The sequence below is a fragment of the Cornus florida genome, unplaced genomic scaffold (genome assembly GCF_030987335.1).
Source record: "Cornus florida cultivar Cherokee Brave unplaced genomic scaffold, ASM3098733v1 CherokeeBrave_3.0.0_Hap2_Chr07, whole genome shotgun sequence".
In the NCBI taxonomy this organism is placed as follows: domain Eukaryota; kingdom Viridiplantae; phylum Streptophyta; class Magnoliopsida; order Cornales; family Cornaceae; genus Cornus; species Cornus florida.
In genome coordinates, this window is record NW_026775577.1 from 62250139 (window position 1) to 62273470 (window position 23332).

Genomic DNA, 23332 nt, shown 5'->3' on the forward strand with positions numbered 1-23332 from the left:
CCAAATCATCATAAGACATTTCACATTAAGATGAAGAGTCAAAATTAGAGTTTACCTCATCCCTGTTTGCCATGAGACAGAGAATAGCCTTTTCCTCATCCACTTTCGGAACCGTTTGAGTCATCATCTTCCCAAGTGGCTTGCATTGCTTTTCTCTTTTTCTTTTCCTCTTTATAAGCAAGACAATCAACTTTGAAATGTCCCAGTTTTCCGCAATGAAAACAGGTAGGAGAGTCTCATTTGCTTTGTTCATTGGATGAGTCACCCTTTTTGAATTTTCCCTTGTTGAATTTCTTTCTATTAAGAAATATTTTGAAGGATTGAGTAATAAGAGCTAGATCATCATTTTCACTTTCGTTGTCGGCAACTTCCTTTTCTATTTGAAAAGATTTGAGAGCGATTTCTTTCTTTCGATGATGATCTCCTTCTCTATCTTTTAGAGTGATCTCCCATGTAAGAAGAGAGCCAAGAAGTTCATCTAGCTCAAGTGTGTTGAGGTTGTGAGCCTCCTTAATAGTTGTGGCTTTTGCATCCCATTTTTCAAGTAAGCTTCTTAGAATTTTCCTTGCAAGATCAGAGTTAGTAATAGTTCTACCAAGATGCTTTAAGCCATTTATAATGTCAGTAAATCTTATAAACATTGCACTAATAGACTCATTTTCATTCATATGAAACAGCTCATATTGATACATAAGAATGTCAATTTTGGATTCCTTAACTTGTGATGTCCCTTCATAAGTAATCTGAAGTTTATCCCAGATTTCTTTAGCCGTGGTACAAGTGGAGACTCTATTGTACTCATTAGGACTTATGGCACAATTCAGATTAACTTTGGCTTTACCATTTAGGGAAATGAGTTTGTAATCCTCTATGTCCCATTCATCTTCAGTTTTGGGGACACTTCTTGAGTCAACAACTTTCATTGGAACAAAGGGTCCATTGACAATAACCAACCAAATTTGATAGTCTACAGATTGAAGAAAGTTTATCATTCTATTTTTCCAATAACCATAGTTTGTTCCATCGAACCAAGGAGGTCTAGAATTAGATTGACCTTCTTAGTGAAAGTGACCATTCAAGTTTGCCATGATCGTTCTCTAATACACTTAAGTCTTTTAGAGATTAGGCTCTGATACCAATTGTTGCCCAATTAAGGACTCTAGAAGGAAGAAAAGAGGGGGGGGGGGGGGGGGGGGGGGGGGGTTCTCGATAATAATTTAACAAAGCAATTTGAAGTCTAAGTTACACCTATCGGCAATTATCGAGAAATAAATTCAAAAGAACTTGAAGCAATAGATATAAGAGATAAAGAGAGAGATTGCAAACAAGTACTCGGCGATTTTAGCGAGGTTCGGAAACTCCTACTCCTCGGCTCAAGACCCCTCTTGAGACTTCCCAATTCACTATGGCTTCTCCTTGCGGGTGGAGAGCAAACCTTTTATAAGAAGCTCTTCCTTGCTTCTAAGTGCTAAGAGAAACACCTTCTCTTAGTCTTCCTTGGGCCACACCAGCCCTTATAAGATTTGAATAAGATGGTTGAAGTACAAGATGATCTCTCTTAGATTTAAAGTACAAGATTCAGCTTACTCTAGAGTATGTATGAATAAATTGAAGCTCTTTACTCTTTGGAGATATGAAGTATGTATATGATGATAAAAAGGTTCTAAGATTGCAAGAAAATGTTTCCCAATGAATGCAATACCTTTTTATGAAGTTTACAAGTCATTATATAGAGTTTCAGAACTATCTGATATGTATTCTAGCTGTTGGGCACTTAGTTCGAGACAAGATAGCCATTTCAAATTTTGAATCTCGCAGGTTCGGTCATCCGAAATAAGACACTGTGTTTCGGTCGACCGAAACTGTTTGAGGTTGGCCAGTATATTTATTTCGGTAGACCGAAGGATTCTTTCTTTTGTTTCGGTTGACCGAAACTCCTTCCTCCTTTGTTCTAAAACATTCTGTGAGAATCGGACGAGCCGATTCATTTGCCCTTTCTATTTTGGTAGACTGAAACTCTTAGAATAACTTTTCATTTTCTTAGTTCGGTAGACTGAACTGAGTTGGTCCTGTATTTCAGTAGACCGAAATACCTAAGAAGCTATGATTCAGACTCATGGATAGAACCGGTCGACCGGTTTAAATTATCCCCGAAATGGAACTTAAATTCTAGGAGCATGCTTTGATTATGTTTAAACTTAGTCCAATGATCCTTAACCTTAATGAATGAATTTCTATGCATGATTTTGAGAGTGTGAGCTTCAAGATGTCCATACATGCTTTAACAAGGTTTCCTAAAAAGCTCACCATCCTAGCTAATCCCATTTGATGAGATGTTGATCCATTGATGACTTGTTTTTGAGTCTTGATTCCTTTGACTTTTTCTCATGCCTTTATGATGCTTCTTCATTTTTGCTTTTCTGTGTAATGTTTTGTCTTTGATGAAAGCTTAGATTTGTAATTTTGCTCAAGGTAGACATTAGTACGCATAGAACATCATTAATGAATAGCCTTAGATTCAAGGTTAACACTTTCTTTAGGGTGGAAGAGGAGAGGAGTTCAAGTATCATCTTGTTAATTGGGAGCAAGTTTGCAAACCTTTGAAATTAGGCAGTTTAGGCATTTGAAAGCTGGTCCCTTTCAGTAGAGCTTTATTGGGAAAGTGGTTATGGAGGTTTGGTAAAGAGCGTCATCAACAATGGAGAAGAGTTGTCCTCGTGTCGCTTTGGGCAGAAGAATGGGGGTTGACCCCTCGTCCTGTCTCTGTTACGGGAGGCTTTGGCGTGTGGAAGTTCATTCGCAAGGGTTGGGATGTGTTTTCCACCCACATTAGATTCAAGGTTCGTAATGGAAGGTTTGTTCGATTTTAGGAAGACCTATGGTGTGGTGATCAGTTGTTGTCTCTTTCCTTTCCTCGTCTCTTCAATATTCCCGAGAATAAGCATGCTTACGTAGTTGACTGTTATCAACTTGATAGCATTGGGGTTACGTGGGATGTGTGTTTCAAGCGTTCTTTTCAAGATTGGGAGATGGGAGAAGTATGCGTTTTTTTGGATCTGTTGTATAGACAGAAGGATGTTGGTAGAGGTTGTGACGATATTTTGTGGGTCCCTTCCACTCATGGTAGATATGGAGTCTGATCCATGTTCTTGTGTTTGTTCAATTTCGCTTGCCAAGATTTCCTATGGAAGTCTATTTGGCGCTCTAAAGCTACTCTTAGAGTCGCATTCTTTGTTTGGACTGCCATATGGGGAAAGATTTTGACATTGGATAATTTGAGAAAGAGGGGCAATACTGTTGTTAACTGGTGTTGCCTATGTAAAACAAACGGTGAGTCTGTGGATCACATTCTTATACATTGTCCTGTGTCATATGATTGTTGGAATCTTATATTCTGTATTTTTGGCGTTCAATGGGTGATGCCTAAGCATACCATTCAATTAATTAACGCATGGAAAAGATGCCCAGTCAAAGGTCATGCCCGTGATTTTTGGAGGATTGTCCCACACTGTGTTTGGTGGTGTATTTGGAGAGAGAAATAATAGAAATTTTGAAGGAAATGAATCGTCTCTAGCAAATTTAAAAACTCGTAGTCTTTGTTCTCTTTTTTGTTATGTAAGAGGAAGTGTTTGCTCCTCGATTGATGATTTATTTTATCTATTGGATCTATTGGTCCTTAGGTTTTTCGTTTTTGTGTATTGGGGATGCGTTCCCCTTTTGAACGCTTTTCTAATATATTTTACTTATCAAAAAAAAAAAAAAAATTATCCATTAGAGTAATTATCCACAAATATATTTTATTGGGAATAATTATCCTTTTATTTAACTCACCCATTTGAAGTTGGCTTGGGTTAGTTTAATGACTTGAGATGACCCACTAAAGTTTGGGCTAATTAAATAATTTGAATTATCCACAACCCATAATTTGCGGTGAGTCCAATTTATCACGGGTAAAAGACCCACAAAATTTTAATGTCTACAAGGATCTCCTTGACGCAACCCCCTTGAGCTAGCAAAACACCCTAGGAGCCATTCATCAAAACAGAGAAGCGCGCTCTAGAAATGCAATGGTGAATCCAAATCCTCTATTTATGCCCCACCAAACATGATCATATGCCTTCTCGATATCGACAATCCCTGGACTCCACTTTTCATCCTGGCCTTCACACACTCACTAGCAACCAAGACTGAGTCCAGAATCTGACTCCCTCCAACGAAGGCATTCTGGGATTCCGATATCACCTCGTCCAAGACTTTACTCAAACGGTTAGCTAAGACCTTCACAATGATTTTATATACAACGCCCACCAAACTAATAGGCCTAAAGTCCTTTGCCTCGACAGCTCCACCCTTCATAGAGATAAGGGTAATGAAAGAAGCATTGAAGCTCTTCTCAAAATGACCATCTGAGTGGAAAGCAATGAGAGCACCGATTACCTCTGTCTTCACCACCTCCCAATTCTGTTGGAAAATAGCCAAATCCGTCTGCCCTGAAGCTTTATCACCATCACAACTTTAAAAGCCTTCAGGACCTCCTCCTCAAATGGCCTCTGGAGCCAATCCCTATCTTCACCCGAGATCCCTACAAACTCAAGGCCTTCCAGCTATGGTCTCCTGCTAGCAGTCTCCATGAAAAGCTATGTTGATAAAAAGACATAAACCTATTCCGAACATCGTCTTCCCTAGTCACCATAGCCTCATTGAAACTCATCCTGCCAATGTGATTTCCTCTTCTGTGGGCATTGGCCAGACGAAGGAATAATTTTGTGTTCCTATCACCTTCTATTAACCACAAGGCTCTGGACTTCTGTCTCTATGAGATTTCCTCCATCAGCGCAATCTCCTCAGGGTAATCTAAGGAAGAGGAGACAGGTGGTGGTTAATTGTTGCTACATGTGCAAGAGAGATGAAGAAACTGTGGACCACCTTCTTTTGCAATGTCTGGTGGCCAGGGATTGCTGGGTCAAGCTATTGGGTTTGTTGTTACAGTGGGCTATGCCCAGATCCTCCAGAGATTTGGTGGAGGATCTGGGCATAGTCGGAAGGTTACGCCTTTGTGTATTTGGTGGTGCTTATGGCTTAAAAGAAATAGGAGACCTTTTCAAGGAAAGGAGAATCCTATTGGATTATTGAAGTTTCCTATTATTAGTTGAAGTGGAAATACACAAGAAAGATGAGTGAATAAAATGATTCTCACTATATAAAGTTAGAGGTATTACATGAGTATGTATACACACAAAGTGTATAGCTATAAAAAGAAATAATAAAATAGTCAAGTACAGCTGTATAAAATCTGACAGCTCACTTGCAGATTTGTTTGTACAAATCTTCCAGATCATATTGCATGATCTGTGAAATCATATCTGAGGAGATTTGATCTACCAACACTCCCTCTCAAGCTGGTATGTAGATGTCACGCATTCCCAGCTTGAAAACTAGAGAACCGAAACTAGTTGTCTGAATTCCTTTGGTGAAGATGTCTGCTAGTTTTTATGTAGTCATTATGAATGGTGTAGAATTTTGTCCTTCCAACTCTACGTGTTTGGTGCGATCATGTTGGACGGGATTGTGTGCAATACTTCTGACAGCTCACGTGCAGATTTGTTTGTACAAATCTTCCAGATCATATTGCATGATCTGTAAAATCATATCTGAGGAGATTTGATCTGCCAACACTCCCCCTCAAGCTGGTATGTAGATGTCATGCATTCCCAGCTTGAAAACTAGAGAACCGAAACTAGTTGTCTGAATTCCTTTGGTGAAGATGTCTGCTAGTTGTTGTGTAGTCATTATGAATGGTGTAGAATTTTGTCCTTCCAACTCTACGTGTTTGGTGCGATCGTGTTGGACGGGATTGTGTGCAATATTGATTGCGGCTTTATTATCACAGTAGACTTTCATTGGCCCTTCAGGTTCCAGTTTGAGTTCTTTAAGCAGCCCTTTGATCCATAGAACTTCACATATATCTTGAGCCATTGCTCAGAATTCTGCATCGGCAATCGACCTAGCTACGACAGTTTGTTTCTTGTTTCTCCAAGTGACTAGGTTACCTCCTACAAAGGTGCAATACCTAGACGTTGGTCTTCTGTCTATCGGAGATCCAGCCCAATCTGTATTAGTGAAGGCTTCAATTTGTAGATGACCATTTTTTGAGAACATAAGCCCTTTTCCTGGTGAAGACTTCAGATATCTCAAGATTCGTTGTACAGCTTCCACATTATTTAATGCATAAACTGGCTTACCACGCTTACTGCATAAGCTACATCCAGCCTAGTATGAGATAAATAGATCAATTTACCAACTAGCCGCTGATACCTCCCTTTTTCCACAAGGTTTCCTCCATTGTCTGCTCCAATTTTGGGATTATGATCAATTAGAGTATCAGCAGGTTTGCAGCCCGTCATCCCAGTTTCCTTTAGTAAGTCTAGAATGTACTTTGGGTTAACAAAATGCTGTTGTTGGTTCAGGCTACCTCAATGCCCAAGAAGTACCTTGACTCCCCAAATCTTTTGTTTCAAATTCCTTTGTTAAGCATTCTTTCAGGCTTTTGATTTCTTCCACATCATTACCTGTGACAATGCTGTCATCAACATAGACGATGAGCACTGTGATCTTCATTTGTGGAGAGTTCTTAAAGAATAAGGTATGATCTCTCTAACTTTGTAAATAACCGCCACCTTTCAAGAATCTTGTAGATCTCTCGAACCAGGCCCTGGGAGATTGCTTAAGACCATACATGGATTTTCTCAACTTACAAACTCTCTTATTTTCCGATCCTTCTTCAAAACCTGGTGGGAGATCCATATACACTTCCTCTTCCAACTTACCATGCAAAAAAGCATTTTTTACATCAAATTGGTGTATGGGCCAATCTTGATTGACAAAATCAGACAACAGAACTCTGATGGAATTCATCTTTGCTACAGGGGCAAAGGTCTCTTGGTAATCAATTCCAAAAGATTGAGTGTACCCCTTAGCTACGAGTCTAGCCTTGTATCTTTCAATTTCTCCATCAGCCTTATATTTTATAGTGAATACCCACTTGTAGCCCACTGTTTTCTTTCCTCTTGGTAATTCAACAATCTCCTAAGTCTTATTTTTGTGTAGTGCTCTCATTTCATCGGGTATGGCTGTCTTCCACTTTGGATCTTTAAATACCTCTTGAAAATAATTAGGAATGGTCTCGGAAGAAATTTTAGAGGTGAAGGCTCTTAAGACTGGGACCAAGGCGGCGGTATGATACAAATTTGGCCAGGGAATGTTTAGTATAGCTTCTCACTCCCTTTCTAATAGCAATTGGAATATCAAGGTCAGTATCAATTAAAGGCTGAGAATTGGACGGATTACCTGCTACCGGAGTTTGGAATTCACCATGAGAGAGATGGATTCTGTTACTTGATCAGATTTAGGATCTCCATTTATTCTTGGTGTCTGTTGTTTCCTTCTTGAGTAGACCAGTGGACTTGGAGAGTTTTCTTCTTCATTTCTGCTTTCTTCTCCTTGTTCCGTAGCGGTTGTCTCCACACTTCCAGATTGGTCTACTGGGATCAGCAAAGAGTAAGATTGATCTTCCATATCAAGTTTCTCCCCCTGAAGTTTCAATATGCGCATTGACCATGGTTGACTTTTCTCTCTTCTCTCTTTACCCTTTTTGACGCCAGAGTCTTTCACTCCGGTGCCTATTGCTTTGTATCTCTGGCTCTCGGGTAGGGATTCATGATATGCAACAATCGTATCTTAAAGCGGCGAGCTTACCACGCCTAAATCTCCATGGAGAGATCAAAGTTGTTCCATTGGCAATGATATGGTTTTTAAGGGTGATCACCAAAGCATAACTGAACGTGAATCTGTATTGATCTTGTTTAGTTGGCCGCTTTGATCGAGATGTGGGATGTATTGAAGGGATCGAGGCGTGGGCAACGAAGTCTTGGAAGGTTTCGTGTGGGGTGAAAGTTTCCTCACTACTTGACGGCCTATTTTTGTTTAGGCTACCATTGGAGGTTGAGGCACTAAGGGTTTTGGATGAAGGAAGGAAGAGATGGGGCGACGCCATTTTAGCCATCGATATTTGGTACTTCGCGGTGGGCTGTTCAGCAGTGGGAAACCGAGAAAAGATACGAAGGGTGATGTTGTTTGGCTTGCCCCTGAATCTGTGGTCCCATAAGCTGTTCGAAGCCATCGGAGATTTATGCGATGGATTTAGAGGCGTGGAGGCGAATGTTTCGGCGAGTGGCGAGAGAACTCTTCTCTATGTTTCTGCCGAAGATGTGATGCCGGAGTTTGTCTTCGTTGAAGAGCAGCGAGTGGCCTTCAAGGTCAATTTGATAGATGAAATCTCACTTGGCATCCTCCCGAAGTCCTATTTTGGTGTTGATGAGGGTTCCTACCTCACGTTTGATGAAACGATCATTAGTGGACGGCGCCGGAATATGCAAATCCATATTGGTCCCCAAGGAAAGAGGTTAGTGTTTGTCAACGCGCTAGCTGCGAGTGGGGAAGGCAGAAATAAGAGCCGTGCGTTTAACGCCCTCAGTCAGCGCCCTTCAATTCTTCATAATGATCACCTTAATGGATACCAACCACATGGACGGTCATGTGGCATCACAGAGGCCACTTATGCAGTGGCCTCTGATGGGCCTATGTTTGGACTTGATGAGGGTACTGGGCTGCTTACGGGCCACAAGCTATAAAGGACTTGAAGAGTACAGTTTACATAGGGGCCCAACAACCATTTATCCATTTCCTTTCTGAATGACAAGCTCAACCCACACACTATGCCTAAGCCCAGCTAAGAAGAGTCACGATATGGGCCACATGAATGTTCAGATTCAAAAAGAAAGGTATCCTGGGGGCAATAACCTCATTTTTGTTTTTTTATTAACACCAAGCCCAACCCCTATCATTACAAAACCCAGCAATTTAGATCATCCACAGAGGAGTCGTCTTTACGGTAGCTCTGTAATTTCATGGACCTTGCTGGAGAAAGGTGGATGAAACTCGGCGCTGACGAGACTGGTGTAAGCATTGATGAGAAGGTTTTTCGTCGTACTCAGTGCTGCGCTAATATTTCAGAATAGTCTTTTCCTGAAACTGCACTATCGAAGGGAAGAATCTCTAGATTTTCGTCTCGGGACTCCCGTAGTCACCGCCATGGCTATAAGATGGTCTTGAAAAGACAAGCAGAAGTGGATTTTTACTAACGACCCAGTTAAGTCCTCTGCTCTTCACCTTCGGAGCTCTCTTACTACTCCTTCTTCTATTCCTTTTTGTGGGGTGTTGAGGAGTGATGTTGAGTTGGTAATGGAGAAGAGATGTGAGTTATTAGTGATGCCTTTGATATCTGAAATTAAGTATGGTTTGAATACGGAAGGGAAGGCTGCTTACGGGTCTGTTATTTTTGGGTATGTTGACCCAGTGGATTGTGCAGTTAAGGACACGCCTGAGGGGGTCACGGTCTACGTGGAGAGATATCTCCATTTTCAGTTATCTAATGATGAGGCTTCGGCTCTACTCAAAGAGCTCCGTCTGTGTGTAGGGCTGCAAATGAACCGAGCTGAGCCGAGCTTTGGCATGCTCGGGCTTGGCTCACCAAAATCTGGGAGGTGCTTGGGCGAGCTTGATTTAGCCAAGCTCGGGCTCGGCTTGTCAGAATATCAGTGAGCTCGGCCTTGGCTCGGTTCGGGCTCGTTTGCACAGAGTACATAACACAAACAATTTGTGTGTTGAGTTATAGATATATTGTTATATATATATGTGCATACCTTGAGGTTGAGGTTGTATGATATCATCAACAGTTGTGCATCTTCATTTTTTGCAATTAATTTCATGATACTGAAGAATACGAAATATTGCACGATCGGTGAAGGGAGAGGCTGGTCGTTGCCGATCGTTGCAGAGAGTATCAAAAAGAAGAACGTCGCCGATCGTGGCAAAGAGTGACAAGAAGAAGAATGAAAATCGAGATGCAGAATGGGCTGCGTTGGCGCTGCGCATCGTTGCAGAGAATGATATGTAGTAAGACTAGGGTTTGTTATGTGTTAACATTAATGGGTAGGTTAGTTGAACTTGGGCTTTTAAAATGAAATATGGGCCATTTTGTCTTTGGGCTTTTCATTTAGATAATAGGAATGTAATTATAAAAATGGGTATGTTGTTCAATGGATCAAAGTTGTTGGGCTGGATCAAAACCTTATACATTACTTATAAACGAGCTTGTTCATGAGCCTAACATTGTTCGGGCTCGGCTCGTTTATTAAACGAGCTCAAAATTTGTGCTCAAGTTCGGCTCGTTTGTTAAACGAACGAGCCGGAGCTGAGCCCTTCATGAGCTGAGCCCGAGCTGTTCATGAACAGCTCGGTTCATTTGCAGTCCTATCTATGTGTAGCCTTGAAAGGCTTTAATTGTTTGCCACTTGCAGGGGTTGAGGAGAACGAGCTTGTTAGATTCGTGTGTTGTGTAATGGAATGGATGACTATGTTACAGATTCGGATACGATGTATGAGAATGGAAGAGATATTGAAGATGAGGTGACTGATGACCTGGGTTCCATCCAACAGGTTTGCTCTAATGAGCTTGCCCCTTGGCTGGAGAATGACTGTTCTGATGTGGAACCATTGGCTGTTATGCGACTTGGCTCTTCTAGAACGGCTGCTGATATGGGAAAGGACTGGGTAGTCGAAAATATAGGAGTCACTAGTGAGTTGTTGGGTGTTTCATCAGAGGGTAATAATGACCGGACATTATCCATTCTTCAAGCAGTAGTGGAAGGAAGAGAGGTTGCAGTGACTAATGAGGTCATGAATCCCAGGCCTTTATCGTCCTAGAAAGGTGCATAGGAGGTCAAGAATCTTATCCCTTATGTTAATTATGAAGGGAAGAGAAGGTTGGTGAAGGAGAGGGGAAGGACTAGAAGCAGGAACATAAGGAAGGGAGGAGGGGAGATAATCTTATCTGGTTTTTAATGAAGCTACGAATCATTACTTGGAATGTTCGTGGTCTCAACGACCCGAACAAGAGGAGGGTGGTAAAGGTAGCTTTAAGGAAGTGGGGGCCAGCTTGTTTGTTTGCAAGAAACCAAGTTGGCATCCATTTCTGACGGGGTGGTTAGGAGTTTGTGGGGAGGAAGGTTTGTGGAATGGGAGGCCTTAAATGTTACAGGTACTTCAGGTGAAATTTTAGTTATGTGGGATAGTAGATGGTTGTCTTGAATGGAGGAAGAATAGAGTCCTTGTTGAATTTTTCGAGATTGATCGTCTTAAGGAGGCGGGCGGGGATGTGAAGTCTCTACGTTTTAGGAGAGCTTTCTATTAGGCAGTTCTTGCTGAGATTGCTAGTATGGAGGAGATTTCGTGGCGACAAAAATCCCGGGCTCTTTGGCCAAAAGAGGTAGACCTTAACACAATTTTTTCACAGACTAGCTAATGCTCACAGAAGGAGTAATCACACATAAGATGAATTCGGGTGGAAGGTGTGGAGTTATGGAGGGAGGAAGAGGTGCGTAATGGGACCGTTTTTTTCTATTAGAAGCTTTACGCCGAGCCGTTAGCTTGGAGACTCAAACTTGACGGACTCCATTTTGAGGCTATTTCTGAGATGGATAGAGATGGGCTTGAGATTCCTTTTACTAAAGATGAAGTTTAAAGGCTTTATCAAGTTGTAACGGGGACAAAGCTCTGGGGCCTGAAGGGGTTTACCATGCGTTTTCTAATGGAAAGTTGGGCGGTAGTGAGAAACGAGGTGATGGGTACATTTCAGGAGTTTCATTCTATTGGCGTCTTTGAGAAGTCGCTAAATGCCTCATTCATTGCCCTTATCCTTAAGAACAGAGGCGCTTCTGACATTAGGGATTTTAGACCAATTAGCTTAGTGGGTTGTATTTACAAACTCATGGCTAAGGTGCTTGCTCTAAGGATGAGGGAAGTAATGGATGGGATTATCTCGGATTCTGTCGGAGGACGGCAAATTCTATATTCAGTTCTTATTGCTGGCGAATGTGTGGATTCCAGATTGCGAAGTGGTGTTCCTGGAGTTTTATGCAAACTTGATATTGAGAAAGCGTATGATCATGTGAATTGGAATTTCCTACTATATTTATTTCAAAAGATTGGGGTTTGGAAGTAGATGGAGGAAATGGATTGAGACATGTCTTTTGTCTGTCAAGTTTTCAATTCTTGTGAACGGATCTCCCGTTGGTTTTTTTGGGTTGTACTCGGGGCTTAAGACAAGGAGATCCTTTGTCGTCTTTCCTTTTTCTAGTTGTTATGGAGGGCTTAAGTAGACTTATGCGAAGGGCCGAGGATCTTGGCTTTATTAAGGGCTTTAGGGTGGGAAGAGATTTAGTCCATCAGGTGGAGATCTCTCATTTACTTTTTGCAGACGATACCCTGGTTTTTTGTGATGCTGATGTGTCTCAACTTAGATATTTGAGGTGCATCGTGGCTTGTTTTCAGGTGGTTTCTGAGCTGAAGGTCAACGTGGCTAAGAGCGTGCTTGTCCCGGTAGGGAATGTTCAAGATATTTCTTCTTTAGCTGCAGTCTTTGGGTGTAAGATGAGTTCTTTTCCCATTCCTTATTTGGGTTTGTCCTTAAGGGTTTCTTCCAGGAGAGTGGGGAGTAGGGATCCTGTGATTGACAGGTATGCAAAGAGATTGGCAGGATGGAAGAAGCAATACTTGTTTAAGGGGGGGTAAAGTTACTCTTATAAAGAGCACTTTATTGAGCCTTCACACATATTTTTTATCTATGTTCCAAATCCCATGCTCCGTTGTTGATAGGATTGAAAAAATTCAAAGGGATTTCTTTTGGGGCGGAAGGGGAGAAAGTTTAAATATCACCTTGTTAGATGGGAGCAAGTTTGCAAGCCCATGATGTTTTGGTGGTCTTGGTATAAGAAGATTGGTTCCTTTTAATCAAGCTCTCGTGGGTAAATGGTTGTGGCAATATAGGAGGGAAAGACATCGTCCTTGGCAAAGGCTAGTCTCATGTCAATTTGAGGAAGAGATTGGCGGTTGGAATCTTTAGTGTGGAATCTTTAGTATTGCAGTTGACAGACACGCCTACATAGTTGACTGTTATCGGCTTGATAGTAGTGGGATTACTTGGGATGTGCACTTTCGGCGTTCCTTTCAGGATTGGAAGTTGGACGAGGTATGTGTTCTTTTGGATCAGTTGTATTGGCAGGAGGGAGTTGGCAGAGGTTATGACGCTCTGACATGGATCCCCACTTCCCATGGTCGTTTCGAAGTGCGATCTTTGTTCTTATGTCTATCTAGTTTTGATAGCCTTGACTTTCCGTGGAAGACCATTTGGCGTTCTATGGCTCCAACTAGGGTGACATTCTTTTTCTAGACCGCTGTATGGGGTAAGATACTGATGATTGGTAATTTAAGGAAGAGGGGGAAATGTTTTGTTAATTGGTGTTGCCTATGCAAGTAAGATGGTGAGTCAGTTGATCATATCCTCATGCATTGCCTCGTGGTGCACGACTGCTGGAACCTTATTCTTGGGTTTTTTGGCACGCGTTGGGTAATGCCACGTTCTTCTAAGGATTTGATTGATGCTTGGAGAGGATGTCGTGTGAGAAGAGGTGTAGGCGATTACTGGAGAATTGTCCCACATTGCGTTTGGTGGTGCATCTGGAAGGAGAGAAATAATAGAATGTTCGAAGGGAAGGAGTCGTCTACGGCGACGCTGAAACTTTATATTATTCGTTCTCTTTTCAATTATGTGAAGAGGAGTTCTTGCTCCTCTTCCGATGATTTAATTATTTTTTTGGATTCTTTGGGGCCTTAGCCCTCGGTTCCACTTTTTTATAAGGGACGCGTTCCCCTTTTGAATGCCTTTTTATTTACTTCTTACTTACCAAAAAACCCCTAAAGATCAGTCTTAGAAAAATAGGGCAATTCTTCAAAAAATTTAACATTCATAGAGACATAAGTTTTTTTGGAAGGAGGATGATGACACTTAAAACCCTTTTGTGTGGGAGAGTATCCGAGAAAGATACACCTTAAGGCTTGAGGATCTAGTTTTGATCTTTCCCTCCTTGGTAAATGAATATAAGCTACACACCCAAAGATTTTTGGAGAGAGTGACCCGAATGGCTTACCCGAATAGCTTAACACTAGGAAAGAGCATTTGTAAGGTTTGAACAGGAGTTTTGGATTGAAGGGTTTTTGAGGGCATTATGTTTATTAAGTATGCTGCGGGTAAAACAACATCACTCCAATAAAGTTTTGGAACCCCCCGAGTAAACATAAGAGTTCTAGCAACTTCTAACAAGCATCTGTTCTTCCTCTCAGCGACTCCATTTTGTTATTGATGAACTATTCGTTTTTCAACAAAGTATGAGCCCAATAGTTTATTAAAATATTCCTTTCCGTTATCTGATCTAAAAATCTGAATTTGTTTCTTGAATTGATTTTCAATCATGGCATGAAAAGATTTGAAGATCATAGCAGCTTCTGATTTTTCTTTCAATAGGAAAATCCAAGTTATAGGGGTGCAATAATCAATGAAACTTATGAACCATCTAAACCTTGAGTATGAACTGACACATGATGATGGTCCCCGCACATCACTATGAATAATAGAAAATGGAATCTCAGACCTTTTATTATTTATTGGATAGGGTACTCGATGACTCTTAGCCATTTCACAAAACCACTGAAACCTTGAAGTTGCTAGACCAACAAATATTTCAGGATGCAAGAACCTTAAATAGACAAAATTCGGATGACCAAGTTTGTAGTGAAGTATCCAGATTTCCCTTTCTTTACCATTAGCTTTAGAGACATAAGCTTGAGCATCTTTTCTCGTTTCTGGACACAAGTAATAGAGCCCCTCTCTCTCTTCAACACTACCAATCCTCTTCCGGGAAGTACAATCCTGAAAAATACTTTAAGTGGGGAAAAAGGTTACGGAACAATTTAGCTCTTTAGTGACTTTACTCAAGGATAGTAACTTGCATGTAATTTTTGGAACATGAAGAGCAGATGGTAAAACTAATGAAGATGGTATGGGAATAGACCCTTTCCCATGAATTGGAATAAAGGAACCATTGGCAACTTTGACTTTATCCTTTCCTGAACAAGGATTATAGGTTGTGAAGACATGTGAATCACTAGTCATGTGATCTGTTGCCCCGGAATCAATGATCCAAGGGTTAGAACAAACATTGTTTAAAGCACTCAAAGCTGTATAGCTATTACCTGAGCAAAGTTACTAGAGGCATTGGTGGTTTCAAGTGTTGATTTCAAACTCCCTGAGATTCCGGCTTGTCCCAAGAGTTTATACAGAGTTTCCAACTGACCTTTAGTGAAGGGCTGATTTTCAGAGTCATGACCAACACCTTTAGAAGGATCATCTTTTGGAGCTGTTGCGGCCTGATAGACTCTCCTTGGTGGCTGTTTGTTTCCTTTGTCTCCAAGAGGGGTTTTTCCATGTAACCTCCAACAGGTCTCTCGAGTGTGCCGTGGTCTATTTGCAGAAATCACAACACCTATTGTCGGATTCTCCAGCTTTGCTCATTGCTGGTTTAAATTGTCCAGCAGCAGGATTGAAGTTTTTAGGCTACTCTTGAAAAAACTTAAGTGCCGAGATCTCTTGAGGAGTGGTAACAGCCTTCCAGTCCTCCTCATTACTAACGTGAGAAAATGCTTCTTGCAGTGAGGGAAGAGGTTCTTTTCCCGGTATTCGTCCACTGACTTCATCAGAATCAGAATTATGTCCAGCTAAGAACTCAAAAACTCGGTCGTGTTCAAGTAATTCAGCAAGTTGAGTTGCATCTTCCGGATCCTTCATCTCAAAGTGTCGATGAAGATCCAATTCTTGCCCCAGGTCCATGAGAATGTTGTAATACTCAGTTACGGGCAGATTGCCTTGCTTTGTTTTATGGATTTTTCTATTTAGTTCAAAGATCCTTCGAGAACTTCGTCAGTAGGTTCTAGACACACTATCCCATATCTCTTTTGCCGTGGAAAGGAAGAGAAAAGGCTTGCCGATTTCAGGTTGCATAGAATTAGTCAACCATGTCATGATTTGTGAATTCTCTGCTTCCCACGACTCATAGGAATGATCAATTACCTTTGGTACTTTTACTGACCCACGAAGATGCCTCATTTTCCCTTTACTTTTAAAGAAAAGGTGGACAGATTGGGATCACTCAAGGAAATATTTGCCATTTAATTTTTTTGGGGTGATTTGAAGTGTGGGATTTTCAAAATGAATGAATGGTTTGGCTTGGATTGAGGTTTCTGCCACTGAAAGACTTAAAATAGGGTACTGAAGGACTCGAATTAGAAGAGGAAAAAACAAAGAAGATATATGGCAATGAAGGCCAAAAAGAGAAATGAACCAGGAAAGAATTAGAACTTCTTTTCCGGCTCTGATACCATGAAGTGGAAATAGACAAGAAAGATGAGAGTATAAAATGATTCTCACTACATAAAATTAGAGGTATTACATGAGTATATATATACAAAAAGTGTACAGCTAAAAAAAGGTAAAAAAAAGAAATAATAAAATAGTCAACTACAGCTGTATAAACTCTGACAGCTCACGTGCAGATTTGTTTGTACAAATCTTCCAGATCATATTGCATGATCTGTGAAATCAGATATGAGGAGATTTGATCTGCCAACATTACCACTCTTTTTTGTTGGGTTCTAGGGAGAAATTGTAATCCATGATGGAGTTGGTTGATTTTTTGTACTCTTTGAGAGTTTAGAAGCTCTATTTGGCCTTTTTTGTAATTTCCTTGGGATGTGTTCCCCTTATGGACGCTCTTGTTAATACAATCTTACTCATAAAAAAAAATCCCATCCCACACACCACGAGGCTGACCATTTGTTCCTAACAACCACCAATTCCTCCCGCAACCACCTCCTCTCCGCATCCCCAACTGGACCGTAAACTCCCGAAAACTACCCCCTGGTGTCATCTTCCTCTAAAGAGAACAAAATGGAGATAGATGACCTCCTTTCCACACATCAACCTTTGACACCCACCTTATATCCCAAAATAACACAATTTCCCCTGAAGACCCAACCACATCAATCACAGCACACGCGCCTCCCATTTTCTCAACAAGGCCTTCACCACCTTCTTTTTGTTCGGGTCGTTTAATCTCCGATCATTCCAAGACACGATTTTAAGCTTCATAGATATCTTCCCCCCCCCCCCCCCCCCCCCACCCCCCTCCTCTTCTCCTGGCCTTTCTCTTTCTCACTTCCTCCTCCACTTCTCCCCTCACTGCCTCCACCACTCCGCCCCTAATAGTTCACATAAGAAATAAGGAGGTTTCTAAGTTCCCTTTCCCCCTTCCAACACGGACTCTTCGTGTGCTTAACCGTGGCCCATTCGTTGTCCACAGTTTGAAAAATCTCATGAACTTGTTTATCTTCCCCTGCACATGACAACCCCAACAGATTTGCAGCCTCTTCAATGCATTCCATGAACCAGTTCCCGGTATTCTCATCCATATTTCAATTGTCCAGGCGCATGAGAATGCGATCTTCCTCTTGGCCCAGCCTAAGCCGATGTCATAAAATGGTCACGTGAACATCTTCTGTTCAAAGGGCCACGTGTTGAAGATTTGAAATTCAAATTAGCCCCTGCTGCATGCCCGTTATCCGGATAACGCCCTCCTTGGCCTCCACCAACTTGGTTTAACATGAGTAGGTTGTTGTTGAAATGTTCCTTGAGTGGGGGCGGCGGCGACCATTTTTGATTGTATATGGATATTACCAATAATGAGCTCTAATCACTTTGTATTATTTTATTGACTGTAGTGCATAAGGAAATAGCTCTACAGTCGGTGGCCTTGGCACATGTATTTGCTTTGGGATTCAAACATATAAAAGAAGAGTTCACCCTGTATACATTTTGGACGGTTGGGAGAAGAACTGAATAGCCTGAACCACCTTGTTACACAAATACCCAAGAACTGCTTAAAAAACCTTGGAGAGGATCCACCAAGTTAGGCCTGTTGTCTGGGCTTAGCGGGTCAATAACAGCTTTGATTTTCTCCATCAGAAAATTTGGATTCCAGAATCCGAGCTTCTTCAAGTGTCAATTTCACTATTGAATCAATGGGAATAGAAGTAACAGTTTGAGATTGATCCACATTGAACAATTTCTGATAATATTTCACAAAATCCTACCTTATATGATCCAATTTTGTAGACCACAAACCTTCCTCACTTTGGAGAGCTAAAATTCATGAAGTCATTAAATCCCTAGCTTTTTTGGCAGCCATCATCTCCTCATTTTCCAAAGCTTTCCAGCTCATGATGATGCCCACAGGCAATGGATGAGAGTTTTCAAAATTTAGAACAAAACATGAGTACTTTTATGGACTCGATGACATCTATGAAGGACTCAATAGCCCAACTCTATGATGCATAAGGCTGACACATTAGCTTTTCCATGACCCATGCCGGGTCCTAATGACAGTCTCCATCATTACGGAATAAAGTCTTTAAATCCTCGTCGTGGTCTTCTCCCTAGGTTTGGAGCCTTCTCGAAGCCCTCAACAAGGAGATTCTAACTTAAGGGAGAGTCAAATTCTACATTCCCATAGGAAACCTCTTTCACATGTTCACCGTCGAGTCACAAATTGGAGGCTTCCATAAGAAGAATTAGAGGACTTAGATGAGTATGAACAATTACCGAAGAATGCGACACACATGTCGGACACGTATCATGGCCGTGTCTGTATATTAAATATAAAAAAAATTTAAGGCACGTTTTTTGGTGTTTGTCAGTGTCCGACATAATTCTTTGCCCTTTTATCTGTGCATGTTCTTCCTATCCCTTAGCCATATAGGGTAGCTTGGGTAGGTAAGATTGATGTACAATGTCAGAGAGGTGTTTGGTGCAGCTTGGGGCAAGATTTTGACGTTGGATAACTTGAGAAGGAGAAGACAGGTTACTGTCAATTGGTGGTGCTTGTGTAAGAGGGATGGATAGTCTGTGGATCACCTTCAGCATTGCTCCGTGGCTCATGATTGTTGGAGCCTTATCTTTGATTTGTTCGGTGTTCAGTGGGTTATGCCTCAGTCTTTGAGAGGTTTGATCGACTCTTGGAGAGGCTGTTTTTGTGGGAGCCCACACTTGTGATTTTTGGAGGACGGCACCCTTTTGTGTTTGGTGGCGCATTTGGAAGGAGCGGAATAGAAGATCTTTCGACGGGGAAGAATCTTCCACGGGGTTTTGAAATTTCATACTATTAGTTCTCTTTTTAGTTGGGGGATAGGGGAAAATTGTAAATCCATAGAGGAGTTTGTTGATTTTTTTGGGCTTCTTGAGTCCTTAGTTCCTTGTTATTTGGCTCTGGCCTTTGTGTACTTCTCGGGATGTGTTCCCCTTTTGAACAATTTCTATATTATTCTTACTAAAATTTCATATTATTAGTTGGGGGATGGGGGGAAATTGTAAATCCATAGAGGAGTTTGATTTTTTAGGCTCCTTAAGTTTTTATTTTCTCCGTTCTTTGGCTCTGGCCTTTGTGTACTTCGTGGGATGTGTTCCCATTTTGAACGATTTCTATATTATTCTTACTTATAAAAAATAAAAATAAAAATGAAAGAGTATTCAGATAAGATTTGGTATGACGTCTACCTATGGAGGTCACCCACATGATCCTTGGTCACCCTTGGTCTTATGATTTAGCTGGATGATACCTATGTATTCAAATATAAGGGTAGAACTATCATGTTAAAGACCTGCAAGGCCCATAAGAAATTTGTATTTGCAAGGCAAAAGAAATTAAAATGGTGATAGGCAAAGGTTTGGAGGGGTGATATGGAATATGTTTCACCATCAAATGAGTATGTAGACAGTGTTTAGAGTTGTTAACTAAGACCAAAGAAATTGGAATTTATTGGATTGGAAGCTTTGTGGGTACTCTCTCTCTCATGGTGTATAAATTAGACATCTTTCTCCAAAAGTGGAGAATTTGAAACGCATTAGGTTTAGTGCTTGGTTATTTGCCATTTGGTACTGTTGAAAAGTACCCTTTTGCTTGATTAATGAATGAAGATAAATTCCTTCATGGATTAGATAAGCGTTCCAATGGTTTCATTGAGGAATTGCTTATTTTTGTTGTAACAAAATAGTTGTTGTCAGTATAATTGTTGAAGACTCAAAGCGTCAATTCCTTTTGGAGCTTGAGGCATGTGGTGCAAGGTGAGTCACACGCTGACTGTAGCGAGGCACAAGTCGGGGAACAAAATGGCACCCAGTTAAGATGGTTTTTCAATAATGGACAACAATACAAACATGGACAAATCAATCGACGTTGGTCAATAAAAAAAATGACCCTGCTTCTTTTTTCTCCTTGCAAATCGCGGCAGCTTTCTCTTTGCAAGCCCTAGATCTCAATTCTCGACTCCCATTTTGTCCCAAGATGACCCAACTTCTTATATCTTTAATTTATTATTATTATTTTTAAATTTTTTTATAACCATTAGTGAGTCACGTGAGAAGAAAAATAGAAAAACAAGGGCTTCAATCTGGGTTGCTTTAGGCTTGGTGTGCCTGAGCCAAGGCATGCTCGGCTATGTTGAGGCGTCGGGCTTGCGCTGTAAGGCGCCTGGATGCCTTTGACAGCTATGGTTCTGTACTTAGAAGTACACTTTTCCTAACCACAATACTGAAAGTTGTTAATATTGATGCTCCCAAGCAGTGATGCGTTGCTACTCCACATGACATGTGAATTATATGCCTCAAAATTGAAAAAGTTGTCATGTAAATGTCCCATATATACCTTATGTTTCAAAGGCTCCCATGATTGTCCTTGTGATAAATTATCAAAATTAATATTTTTTGTATAATAACATAATATTATATTACTATTTTATTGTTTGTCGTACTATTTCTCTTAGCTGTTTTAGTATTAGTGTTTCTTCGCCCCCTACTTATTTGTATGCAGCAACCTAGCAAATTAATGGCCATCTTTAATCTAATCAAATGGTGTATATCAACTCTCTACAACAATCTTACCAAGTATCTTAGATTTTTACACACTTTTGATTGCCATTGAAATCCTAATCTATTAAACTCTATTATTATCAAACACATTTTAGAAATCTCCATCATTCCTTGCTTATTTACACACAATTTTGGAGCACTTTAGAAACTAAAAGACTATAGCATGTCATGTAGTTGCCATGTTACCTTACCAAAAGCGCATCCGTGGCGCTTGAGTGGCCTAACCTTCATTTAACTTAAGACAGGTCGCGACAATTAACTTATATTCAAATATTACCAATGAAGTACCATGCATAACCGGAAAAAAACCACACAATAATCTCTAGGTGTTCTCATGTTTGTGGAACTCTTAATCTTACAACATACTCTTTCATTTATGTAGATGAGTCTCTCGTACCCCTTGTTTGTTGTGGAAAGATCTAGGCTGAATTGTTAGGAAATTAGTTAGGGAGAATTTTTAGGAATTATCCATAGCTAGATAGTTGCCTTTTTTAAATTTTACATAAATAGTTCCTATATTATAGGAATTATGATCTGTATAGTTATTTTCCTTTGATAGAATTTGTAATACACTTCTATATATATAGGCCTGTAAACTAACATATGTGATATATATATATTTTTTGATAAGTAACATATGTGATATATGAAAAGAGAATATTAGAATTTATTCTTTTTCACCTTTGTGTTCATGGTATCAGAGCCGCCCTCATTAGGACGGTAAATTACTACATTGTTCTGCTGATTATCTGATAAAATCAGCAAACATTCATCGTTAATTCTGGTTGTTTATAGCAGAATTATAGAAGACTTATTCTTCTATTTCCCTTCGTCATTTCTGGACGTTTCAGTCGATTCTTCAAATGCTCGGAAATCCTGGATCACTTCATCCGGTTCAGGTAACTACCCAATCCTCAAAATTACCACTCATTGGTTGAATGGACATAATTTTCTACGGTGGTCTCAATCCGTAAAGTTGTTCGTCCGAGGGCAGGGGAAGATTGGTTATTTAACTGGTGCAAAGCAGGCCTAGAGGAAGATGATCCAACATATGCCGTTTGGGATGCAGAAAATTCCATGATTATGTCATGGCTAGTGAACTCCATGGAATCGGAGATATGCCAAACATTTATGTATCTCTCCACTGCTAAAGAATTATGGGAGACATACTCAGACTTGGGCAATTCCGCACTAGTATTTGAAATTAAAACAAGGATCCGAGAAACAAGACAGGGAGATCAGACTGTTACAAAGTATTACAACATATAACAAGGTTTGTGGCAAGAACTCGACCTCTTTTATGATTTTGAATGGAACTGTACAGGTGATAGTGGCCAGTTCAAGAAACAGTTAAGAAGGACCGTGTATTTGACTTTTTAGCTGGACTCAATGCTGAGTTAGACGAAGTAAGAGGATGTATTCTAGGCAAAGAGCCACTGCTTACCACTAGAGTAGTCTTCTCGGAAGTTTAGAGGGAAGAAAGCCGCAGGTTGGTGATGATGGGAAAGAAATCCTCTAGCACTCATAATGAGAACTCTGCACTCAATGTAACAACCACTGAAATGGCAGCAGTTGCAGTTAATCCAAAACCAACAAATCACCCACAGCAGAAGATTGAAGAGAAAACCAAGATCTGGTGTGATTTCTATAACAAACCAAGGCACACGCGAGAAACATGCTGGAAACTACATGGAAAACCAGCAAATTGGAAGGTAGGCAGATTTGGAGACAAGAATGGGCGTGGAATGTAGGTTACTACTGAAACCGAGACATCTCCATTCACTAAGGAGCAACTTGATCATCTCTCCAAACTGCTGAACCAAACTCAGGTTTCAAGTGTCTCCTCAGGTTCTCTTGCCCAAAAAGGTATCTCTTTAAGTGCTCTCACTAGTTCTTTAAATCCGGCACCTTGGATCATTGATTCTGGTGCATCTGATCATATGACTAGTTTATCACATTTGTTTAGTACATATTTTCCAAGTTTTGGTCACTTAAAAATTCGTATTGCTGATGGTAGTTTGTCTCTAGTTGCAGGAAAAGGTTCTATAGTTGTCTCAGAAAACCTTGTTTTAAAATCTGTCCTCTATGTGCCCAACCTTTCATGCAATCTTTTATCAGTTAGTAAACTCACCAAGGATTCTAACTGTGTTGTCAAATTTCTTGATTCTCACTGTGAATGTAGGACCTATATTCGGGGAAGATGATTGGCAGTTCTAAGATGGTTAATGGACTCTATTATTTTGATAATGAAATCTTCAAGAGTGGACAAGCTCAAGCTGCAAGTAGTAATGATATTTCTATTTCTGTTAAAAGTCAAATAATGTTATGGCACTATAGGGTAGG

At 40.6% G+C, this 23332-nt stretch overlaps 1 protein-coding gene across 4 annotated transcripts in view; it reads left to right on the forward strand.

Moving 5' to 3' along the window:
• LOC132267258 (uncharacterized) overlaps window positions 1-23332 on the forward strand; it is a 62858-nt gene that overhangs the window by 29932 nt on the left and 9594 nt on the right. Inside the window, exons 3-5 of one of the 4 annotated variants that reach the window (XR_009468954.1) lie at window positions 21841-21888; window positions 21984-22855; window positions 23172-23271. Coding sequence is in view for 2 of the 4 variants with exons in the window: in XM_059768377.1 (XP_059624360.1) it covers window positions 23172-23274 (103 nt within the window). In the remaining 2 variants the exon portion in view is untranslated. Of the gene's footprint in view, window positions 1-21840; window positions 21889-21983; window positions 22856-23171; window positions 23275-23332 lie in introns of all 4 variants that reach the window. The other 3 variants (XR_009468953.1, XM_059768378.1, XM_059768377.1) reach the window with 3 other exon arrangements.